At 41.4% G+C, this 10,902-nt stretch overlaps 2 protein-coding genes across 3 annotated transcripts in view; one reads left to right on the top strand and one right to left on the bottom strand.

Annotated features, from left to right (window-relative positions):
• LOC118324035 (zinc finger protein PLAGL2-like) overlaps window positions 1-8,091 on the bottom strand; it is a 9,775-nt gene extending 1,684 nt beyond the window's left edge. The window contains exons 1-2 of one of the 2 annotated variants that reach the window (XM_035656147.1): window positions 7,814-8,091; window positions 714-7,675 (exon numbers count right to left, since the gene is read on the bottom strand). In XM_035656147.1, coding sequence (XP_035512040.1) covers window positions 6,322-7,617 — 1,296 coding nt within the window. In that variant the 5' untranslated portion in view covers window positions 7,618-7,675; window positions 7,814-8,091 and the 3' untranslated portion in view covers window positions 714-6,321. Of the gene's footprint in view, window positions 1-713 lie in introns of those variants that run through there. The other variant, XR_004796533.1, reaches the window with a different exon arrangement.
• asxl1 (ASXL transcriptional regulator 1) overlaps window positions 7,818-10,902 on the top strand; it is a 19,131-nt gene continuing 16,046 nt past the window's right edge. The window contains 1 exon segment of the mRNA XM_035657426.1: window positions 7,818-7,943. Within this exon segment, the coding sequence (XP_035513319.1) occupies window positions 7,818-7,943 (126 nt within the window).

The following is a 10,902-nucleotide window of genomic DNA, read 5'->3' as shown; positions in this document are numbered from 1 at the left end:
CTTTATTTTGAAAATCGGAAGTGAGTACGCGGTTTCTCCGCAATTACCATAATGCTGAGAATGTAACACTTAGTAACACAAAGTATCGTTATCTCGAGATCTCGAGATAATTAACTCGTTATCACGGGAAAACGAAGGAAATAAAATGTATGAATACATGGCCCTTTAGGGCTTCCGTGCAAATCATAGAAGCTGCAATTTTTAATAAAGCTAATGTGTGACAAGAAGCATTATAAAGTACTGTAGTTCTGCAGAGATGCCCCGGCCTACAATTGTTCTCCAGATGTAAGACAAGATTTTTGTTTGGTACAGAGCCTGAAAAAAAAAGAACACATCAGGAGTTTTCTTTGAGAACATTAATTTGTGATGGATTATTTCCAAACTAATTGTGAATCATATTGCAGTCGCCATGTCAAAATAACCCAATATGAGGTTTGTTTTTTTAAAGAAATAGATACACCCACAAATATTATTTTTTTCTCTTTAAACAGCAAAAAACATTTTCAATGCGAATAAAATTCAGTAACTACCACAACACACACACAACACTATCAGCCATCAGAAAGGTACAGGGTATACAATCGGCGGTAGCTCTATAAGCAGATAGGATAACAAATATCTGGATTTACTAGTTTCTCTATCAATTTTAACTATTTCCGTAGGTTAAGGTTACCAACTTGTCAACTCCATTTTAGTAAAACACATGGACACAGTTGAAATCTAAAGATTTATTTGTTATACTTTATGCTCAGACAATCAGAAAATGACATCTCCTTTTCTTTTCACTGTCTTCTAATCTATTAAGTGATAATATAAACACCTAATGCAAAACCTATCTAAGTTAAAGGTGGTGAAGCCTGCATCGTGGTGGTTCTCAGAGACGACCTCAATGCAGGCAGCACGACAGTACTGAACCATGGTTTAGTGAAATGAATCCCGGTGTCCTCTGTATCCTCTGTGCCGCTACTCTACGTTCAGCCTGGAATGTGTTTAGTGTTGGTGTACAGACAAGCCATCCCATCTTCAAACATGTCAGCAAGAGCAGACATGTACCAGTCTGATAATGTTTATGTTAAGGACTCAAGGCCCTTGTATTATTTTTTTCATTGATTTTTTTTACCTATAAAATTTTTTAGATCTAGCACTGTGATTAGCAGGACATTAATTGTCAGAGCTTTCCACCAAACAAACAATTACTGTTGTCTGATCCTCTATTAGTACTATTCTTTAACATTGTGTGAGTGGAACAACTGTAGTGAACAAATTTACTCCCAGGGATCAATAAAGTATTTCTGATTCTGATTCCGATTCCAACTCAAATAATTTGGTTAAGGCTAAGGACAGAATGTGTCAACCCACAATTCATAGCAACCTCCTCTGCCATTGTTCCTGAAAGACAGCGGCCACAATATGCACAGGCACTACGGGTCAGTTTAAGAGGCGTCAGTATGCTACAAACCAAGTGCTTGTTGATAACCTAACAGCGCCTGAAACCTTTTCCACATCATAACGAGGGAGGGGAAGCTGTGTCCAAGGACTTTTGTACATTTTCAAAACAGAATCACAGCAACTGGCCAGGTGTGGAGTAAAAAAGTAAAGAATGTACTACTTCTGTAACGTTGACAGTGTGTGCAGTTATCTACATCTGTACGAGTATTTCAGACAACAGAACAGTTTTTGGAACGAGATCAGGAAGGCAAGGAAGGAAAAACAGCCATTTTTTTCATATGAATTCTGAGCAGTTGCCAGGAGTCGCCCTTTTACACACGTAGCACACCAGGAGATTGTTCTCACCTACTGGAAATACTCGGCCAGGGGCGGTGCCTGGGTAAATGGTAATGATTACCGTTTCTGCGTTGATATCGATACTACAATATACAGACTAGGAGATAAAGAGTATGAAGCAGCAAGCATGCAACATCATCATGCCCACTCGCTCGTGGCAAATTTTGCAGACAATGACCGTCTCTATTCACACATCTGCTCACCTAGTACAAGTTTGTACTAGGGAGCTAGCAGGGTAAAGTCCACTCCAGCTGTTTTGTGGACATTTGTGCCCACAGCTCGTCCAGGTAATGCCACAGGGTTGTAATGTAAGCCCTATGTGGGGGTGGGTCATTCTGCTAATTGGAAAATAATGACGAATGTCTGTCATCCTTTCCAGAGCCCACAACGATGTGTTCAAATTGCATTTTTTAGTCTGATACGAGGGCGACAAAGGCATTTGATTTACAATGATAGAAAAGAAAAGCAGCCACCATCACACTGCAAAAGTTGGAACCAGTAGGTGTTTGGTGTTGCTCGTGATAATTCTGCATCACTCAGAAGAGGAACATCAATTTGGAATGGTTAGTGAGGATGCTTTCAGGTGAAACACTCAGAGTGAGTATCCACAGTGCCAAAGTGTTGTCTGTACATTCCAACACGCAACTGTGGAATTCCTTTAGACTGAGGCCCAGATTAATGAACGGTGAAAACATTCCAGACTGAAGAGGCAGTGACAGCGTTGGAACACAACAAATAACAGCGTGAACTGGTACTTGTTGCTCTAGACATTGATGTGCTGTGAGCTAATCTCCTATATTGAGCTAATCTGAGCTACAAAGTACATGTGCTTCTTCTGACAAAAATAAAACTCTACACAGACATTTTCTCTGCAGTTAGATGGACAGTCACCTGTCCCTTCTCTGAGGTAGTAAATAAGTAGAAATATCATTAAAGGCAAGTATAGAGAACAATGTTTGACCCTGGAATACACCACTAGGACTTGTGTGTATCCGGTCCTTCAAAGTTGAATTCTGACAAAATTCCCCATTCTTCAACAGTGGCGAAAAAACAAAAACAAAAACTGCCTAATTGTTACAGGTTAACACTATTTCTAATGATTTTTGCAGAAAGATACATGACAAGGTAGAGGTAGAAAGTTTGACTGAATTATAATGTCAATGTCTGCCGCTAGATTAAGAAATTAGATTCATAAAATCTACCTTTATAGTTTCAATCTAATGGCACAAGTAAGAGCCAAAATAACTAGAAAGCAAATACAAATAAAAACAGAAATCCACAGTTCTCCATGTTTGAGGTACAGATCCTTTTCTAGAAATGTTGTAAGTGCTTAAACCCAGTCAAGAGATTACACACTCTTTGAGAGGCACAACAGTAGCATTTTAAGACATTGGTGCAACACTTGGGAGGCTGGTTACAATGCTAGAGAAGTCCTTCAACATAAAGTTCATGGAATTAAGGCAGGAGAGAGCATCAGATGATGCTCTCTCTCCAAGTATCTTCTTTCCAAAATCACATCACTCACTTGCAACATCCAGCTGGAGGGCTCCTCCATCTCCACTACACTTGACCAATTTCTTGAGTGGAGCATCCATTACAGAAAGGCAGCTTGATTAGGATCTGGGATTCTTGAATCTTGACAGCTCCTCTCCATCTTTCCTGAGCCCCTGCAGCCCAGAGGAGGCCAGGATGTGGGGGTGGGGGTCGTGGGGGTCGTTTTTTTTTTAACTTCTAATTACATCAGAAACTTCCAAAACCAAAACCAAGGAATGGGTGCTGATACCAACAGTGACATAGTAAAAGGTAGAAAATGGGTACAAGTGCCCTGGAAGGCCTTTGTAGAATTAATGCTGCATTCCATTCAGCAATTCACAACAGGCAGGTCACAGCTACAACGTGCTGAGATCCAGTGGTCCAGTTTGAAAAGAACAAAACAGGGAGCACTTTGAAACTTCCTATTGCCTAAATTACAATGCCCCAGGTCACGTCATGTAGCCAGGGTTGCCACCTGCCACTGAGGAAAATATGAATAGGGGGGAAGAGGGCTGATGACCAGAATGATACATTCCTTATTGTGACAAGGTGTGAGCATACAGGTGAATTTGAAATGGACGATTACTGAAGGTTAGGGTTTAGTTTTATGCTACACAACTGGCTGTCTTGTAACAGTTCAGGAGAATGATTTTTTGATATGTGGACATTTTATGTCTGTAAGGATGTAAGGACTGTATAAACTCCGCCACACGTCCAGGACTATCAGTGCCACAGTTCTGAATGACCAGGCAGGTTCAAAGTTTCTTTGTTATTGCCATAGCATATTTTACATGTGGGTTCTGTGGGATTGTTATTGGGCTAATTCCTATAAAGCTAGGAAAAAAATATGCGCTTTTATGTTTTTTAAAAAGGAACAGGCAGCAACCCTGAGATCTGTGAAGTGGTTAGCACAGAGTGTCTGCAAGTGTACATTTCACAGTTTTGTTTGACCTTTTAACACAGCCGAATCAACAGATTTAAAAGCCATACAACAAACAGATGCTGCCAGTACTCTGAGGCCCCGCTCAGACAGAGAGGCACAGGACTTGCTGAAAATGTAATTTTTTTTTTTTTTACCCAGGATGGTGAAAACATGACCTGCCATACTCTGCCTCTGATTGGCTTACCCTGATATTCTTACTTAACCCTAACCAATCTCACTCCTCATGGTTAAAACCGAACCAACCAAACCAATGAAGGTAACAAGTACTAGCCAATCAGAGCCAGTGTCATGACTTTCTGGAAAAAGAAAATTGACTTCCTGTAGATATTCTACATGCTAGGCTTGTCTAGGTTTAAAAAACAACCACAGTTTGAAGAGGGTTAAAAGATAAACATTTCATATATGTAGTTCCACCTTAAGTTAACTAATGTTAGCAAAACACTAGCTAGCTAATCTACATCAATTGTTAGCTAGTTAATTTGCTAAAGTTTTTACTAACATTAGCCAACTTAAGATCTGACTATGTGTATTTTATTTTATTTTTTGGATTGTCTTAGACATAGATTAGCCTAGCACATAACATATCTAAACACAGGAAAGGATCATTTTGACCGAGGTTCTGACCGAGGTTTGCTCAACTGTTATTGGAGCAGAGCAAAAATGGGCGGGACTTAGGAAGGGTCCATTGAAAAGTTGGCAGGAATTTCAGGCCGATTCACCCATGGGTTGCCAGTTGCAGGAATTCCATTAAGTGTATCACAAACAGAACTATTTTAAATATTACAGTAAATGCATATGTATTGGATTAGATGGAGTTCAAGACCATTTCGTCTAAGCAACACTTCTATGTCTGAACGGTACCTACTGTGTTCTAGAGCAATAACATTCCACCTTATGGGATTTGGCATACCTTGCCATGTTGAAAATGAAATCTAAGTGCATTTTAATCTAATGATACTACATAATACAGCAAAAAAGTAGCATTAGAGTTTGTGTCACCATGCTGATGTTACCTTGGATAACTATCTGAAAATCCTCCGGCCTTCCAATGTGGAATTCTTACTTGAAGAGCTGCGCTTTGTCCAATAAAAGGACATAAAAATGTCAGAATCTGATTTTACTCAATTGCTTTTGCAGTTCAATTCCTGTAACAGTCACATTGTTATTTACTGGCTGTTCACCAACTTATAATAGATGTATGAGTTTACAGTATCCTTAAAATTAAGTGCAGCCTATCTTCACAGTAACCTAACAGTTAGTGACTGCCCTTATTGACACTTAAAAAGGCCAAATTCTTAAAGGCCTAATTCTAAATTCGAGAGAAGAGGGTTCAATTTATACCACCTGAAATGGTTGATAGGTAAAAATCTGGTTTTTAGTAAGTGCTGATTCACTTACTGTAGACACATCTGTTGGCGTAATGCTGGACGACAAGCTCTTGACTGCATATTTTCAGGGGTTAACCACCAGATATCATATCCAGGTAGTGATGTTGAATTTGTATTTGCAATTTTCTTTTTGTGCATGTACTCAGTAACAGAGTACATCTTGAGCCAACTTTTTCCTTGCTCTTTAAGGCTGTTTATGCTCTAATATTCTAAAATAAGAAAATCTCAAGTTAGGTCCAGCAAGGAAGGGGACATTTTTTTTTTTAAACATAATACATTACGGGGTAAAATATTCCCTAACACTGTAGCATTTTCCATTATAATCTATATCTGGATGACTCTCTGCAATGTGCAGCACCTGTGACAAGTATTAAGTGCATCCACTGTTGGTAACAGGTCTGATAAAAAAAAATTAAAAAAAGTACTTCTCTATTTTGGTTGTAGTGAGATCATCTACATTTCCTCAAAGGTTCAAGCTTCCTTTTTAAATAATGAGGTAATACTGATGAGGTGATTTGTTGTGTTCAACAAATAACTAAGATTAGCATAATTAGAACTGACAGACTAAAGTTACACATTTGTTTTTCAATAAAGATGCCGTTCTCATGTTTTACCCTTTTCATGAAAAATCCATCGCTCGTGTGAAGGCCACATTTGTGGGGACAGAGCTGCTTACTGCTGAAAGGCCTGGTAGTAGTGAGGTAGGGAGCTGGAAGTGCTCATAGCAGAACTGCTGTATGCCTGAGGTAGCTGGCTGTGGTTGTGGGCTCCGGGGCCCTGGGGTACATGAGCCTGGGGAGGCTGGAAGAAGGTAAAAGGCCCTGGAGCCTGGGAGGACAGCCCAGTGGAAGAGGATGGAGAGGAATTAGTGGTGGTGGCAGGTGGATAGCTCATCACTAACCCTCCCATTCCCATGTGTGGGCTGTAGGGCGGCAGGCTGAAAGGCAAAAAGCCCAGCAGAGGCCCGAGGTCCATGTTAGTGGTGCAGGACAGCTCGGTTGAGGAGATAGCCGGGCTCCTGGACAGCAGGTGGGGGTCACTGCCAGCACCCACCCCTTCACCCAGACCCTCCCTCTGAGGGGAGGCAGAGGTAGAGGTAGAGGAGTTGGCCACACTCAGGTGAGGTGGGGGGGCGCTCTGCAGGTCCAGCAAGAAACTGTCCACGTCAGCACGAGGATATGAGGTAGATCCATGCTGGTACCTGGCCATGTTGCTGTAGGGCTGCTGCTGCGGAGCTGGCGGGGGCTGTAGGTGATGGTGGTGAGGGTGAGAAGATTGGGGGGCCATGTGGCGACCCACACCCATGCTTGAGGACAAGGAGCCTTGCATGAGGCCATGAGTGTGGCTCAACCCGGGGACAGGATTGGCCATGGAGTAGGAGTTGTACATGTCCCTGGAGTAAGTCTCCATAGGCTCTTTAGAGACAGAGCCCATATCAGAGGGCACAGGGCTGGGCTCCTCCTTCACCGGGCACTGGGGGGCAGGGGTCGGTGTAGCTACAGGAGTGCTGGGTGTACAGGGTGGCATCAACCCTGACTCCTGGGCATGGCTTTTCTTCAAGTGGCGGGTCAGGTGGTCTCTGCGGCCAAAGCGTTGTGCACAGCGTGGGCACAGGAAGTCACGGCGGCCAGTATGCACGACAGCATGACGCCGTACATCCTTACGAGTATAAAAACGGCGGTCGCATCTCTCACATGAGTACTTCCTCTCTCTGACTGGTACGGCAGCATTAGTGTTTCCCTCAGACGGCGGAGGCCTGTCGATATGGCTGCCCAGGTGCTCCAGCAAGGAGGGTGTCCCCTCTGGGCAGGGCAGGCCCGCTGCAGCACTGTGGGCCGCCACTAGGTGGCGTCTATAGCCCAGCTGGGTGTTGTACTGCTTCCCACACTCCTGGCAGTGGAAGAGCTGCCTGCTGGCTGCGTGGCTCTCCTGCAGCTGGCTCTTCAGATGGTCCTGCTGGTGGAACATGGTCTAACAGAAGGAACAGTACTGGCTCTGCTGCCGCACAGGAACTCTGGCCAAGAGCCTGAGCAGACACAGACAAGACTCATGAGGATTCTCCAGAGCGCTGACCATCAGCCTACACACCTCTGGTCGTTTTGTTAACTTAGAGTGCTAGAATTAATGCTAAGTGCTGTTTGTTGACTGTCTGATGGTCTCTTACGGCAATGACTAGTGGTCTGTCCTGCCTTACTGAGGCAAGCCTGTGTCCGGCACTTGGTCTCGGTGACAGCAGCTGCCATAGCAACCCCAAAAGGGCTGCGGTGATGAGGAGCTTTGGAAGCTCTGACTGGGTCTGTGTTTCCTGAGAAGAGCTCTTGTGTTGGCCTGTAGTCTATTTTAGTATTCAGCAGCCCTGAACGCCACAGTCACAGCAGCTGAATCACAGAGACAGCTCAACATCCTTACAGACCTGCAAAACAACAAAAAAACTGCTTCACTTTGTGTGAATGACACATTGTAGCTTAAATGATATGGAGCAGTAAGAAGCATGCTTGATGTGCTGACATTATTAACAAATAACTACATATAGGCAAAACATAATTTACACATTTTACTTCACAAGTCCATGGATTAGAGGCAATAGATATTCGACTTGCTTGTCCCCCATGAGCCTGTAACCTGAGATCCCTAGTTTGGGAGACTCCTGTTGGTTCCTAAGTCCTGCTTCGTGACTGAAGGTGACCGAGCTTTTGCAACATTTCCTACTCCCTACCTAAGGATCTCAGGCTAGCAACTTTAGTTTTTCAAAACATTTTTTATTTAAAAGCCTTCTTATAGTGAACATTGTATTTATTTTGTTTTACCACTTTTTGTTTGTCCTATTGTTATGTAACCCTGCATCCTTTTACTGTTTTAACCAAATCACCTGGCTGCTATTATTAGGCCGATATGAACCTTTTTTTTTTTTTTTTCCCAGGATATAATGCAGAAAAGAGAGTTGGCTGTGATTTACAATACTGTGGCAAGCAGCAGAGTTTGGAGAGAAGAAGCAGCTCTCAGCAGTATCAACTAGAACTGGTTGCCAAAGTATATGATAAATTACTTAACATGTTAAGGACCAGACAATGAAATATTCTTTAATACAGCTATTTGCTCTGCAGAGTCCCATCAGTGCACAAATAGTCCAAACAGAAAACATTGTTTTTATTGCTCTATGTTCTGGAGGCAACTTATCACAGTCTTCTTTAATATCAGCACATCATTTACAATTAGCTTATTGTGTTATCACAGTCTTATTGGTTTGTGCTGATTTATTATTATTTTGTGTTTATGCCAACACCTAATAACTGGAAATGAAAAGACTTTGAAAGAAATATAAACTGCCAACCGGCCTGATGGTGGACACCATTGTAGCTGCAAATAAAGCCAACACAAGTAACAAAAACTGCAGTTTCTCTAACACACACATAAGGCTGGCTCTAGATGTGAGTCAACATCCATAAGGCCCTATATTGAAACTTTAAAAGCAGAAATAAACATATTTATAGCCTGCTGGAAAAAAAAGTTTTGGTCTCTATAGCTAATTTCCCCATTCATGACAACTGTAGTGATTTTTATATAACTCACTCGTTTAAATTATTTTAAGGTTTAAAGTTATGCATAAAGAAGGGCGTTGTGGCTTTGAGTGACAGGTGGGTGCCGTCACAACAGGCAACTGTTTTCAGTAACCAGGCTTTATTGGGCCGGCCCAGCTCCAACCGTGCTCCACCTTTCTGCCCAGGTTTGGATTAGCCAGGAGCCAGTGGAGTAAGGACTGTCAAGATGGCAACAGCCAGAGCCTATGCGTGACATCACAGAGATATTTATACAATCAACAAATAGGGTATACAGCCTTGCTGGATTGAAATAAACCAACGCACGACAATTGAGAAGATGGGTCCAAAAACATGGCCACTATCAATGGAAAAACTTGGCAAAGTTCAGGGCTTTGCAGGAAATTGACCATAACTCACTGACCACTTCTCCAATCATCAGAAATCTTAGCAGATACCTTTAATTGTTTGGAAATGCATGCTAAGCATTTTGAACCCAACCCATAGGAGATGCAACAAATGTATATCATTCTCATATCATTATCACACTGATCATTAAATTATCAATCCAGATTAAAGTCCCACTCATTAATTAGTGTTACTCACTCACCGCTGCAGAACATACGACATATTTCAGCACAACAATGCTAATTTACATAATACTGGGAGAAAAGATTTTTATCTTAAACGCCCTCCACTACTTTATTCATTTATATTTATCTACAAAAAAAAAAACACGCACTGGGGAATGTTGATGCTTAACACCATTTATAAACAATAATGATAATTAAATAAATCAATGGTGTTTTACCAAGTTAGTTCAGATCCAGACTAACCCTTAAAGCACCAAATTTACAAATAACACAAAGTAACCGATTGAGGCAGTGGTAGACCAGCAACTCATGTCTTCTGCGAGGTAAAATTACTGTTTTTGTCAATGGTGTCCAGTGACTGAACAGCCTGGGAACCAACAAGAGCTGTGAGCTTATGTTTTATTTGCTCTGGCCACATTAAAATCTTTTAAAAAGACATTTACTCCATTCACCTCATTAAATTAGGGATAGACATATCATTTCTATATTATATATTGTTATTTTTCAAATACGATTGCAGATAAAGTGATTGCAGATAAAATACGTTAATTTAAAAACGTGCTACTTTGGCCACAGCACTATTTGACTGGTTACACATTAAGAGTAATAGTAGAGGATGAATAATGTTGATTAGTTCTCTTCTTCTCAGATATTTTAAAAGTAGCAAAAGCATAATGTAAGAAGACCTGTATAAAAGCTTACTTAAGGAAAACTACAAAGTATCAGCATTCAAATATACTTTTAGGACCAAAAGTACAAGTGCAGAATAGACAATTTCAGAATAATGTGGAACATATTACTCTTACACTATTATACTGTTGGGTAGCTTGAAAACAATATATCACTGATTACTAATAAATGTTTTCAGAATCGGCCCTGGAAAAAAAAAAAAAAAAAAAACGTAATTCGATCCCTATTAAAAACTCCAAAGCTCTGCTAATGTTAGGGCTGGGCGATATGGCTTTAAAATAAAATCTCCGATTTTTTCACACCAAACCCGATTTACGATTTTAATCGATTTTTTTGTAGACTGTTTTTTAGCGGGTGTTTGTGGGCTGCGGTCCTGTATATCTCGCAGAGAGCAACATTTCTCCCACTCGGCTGCATGCCTCTGCTTGAGGTGC

The sequence above is a fragment of the Morone saxatilis genome, unplaced genomic scaffold (genome assembly GCF_004916995.1).
Source record: "Morone saxatilis isolate NCDOM2014 unplaced genomic scaffold, NCSU_SB_2.0 Contig15, whole genome shotgun sequence".
Taxonomy (NCBI): Eukaryota; Metazoa; Chordata; class Actinopteri; family Moronidae; genus Morone; species Morone saxatilis.
Note: the sequence above shows the minus strand (reverse complement) of the source record. Positions and strands in the feature narration are given on the sequence as shown.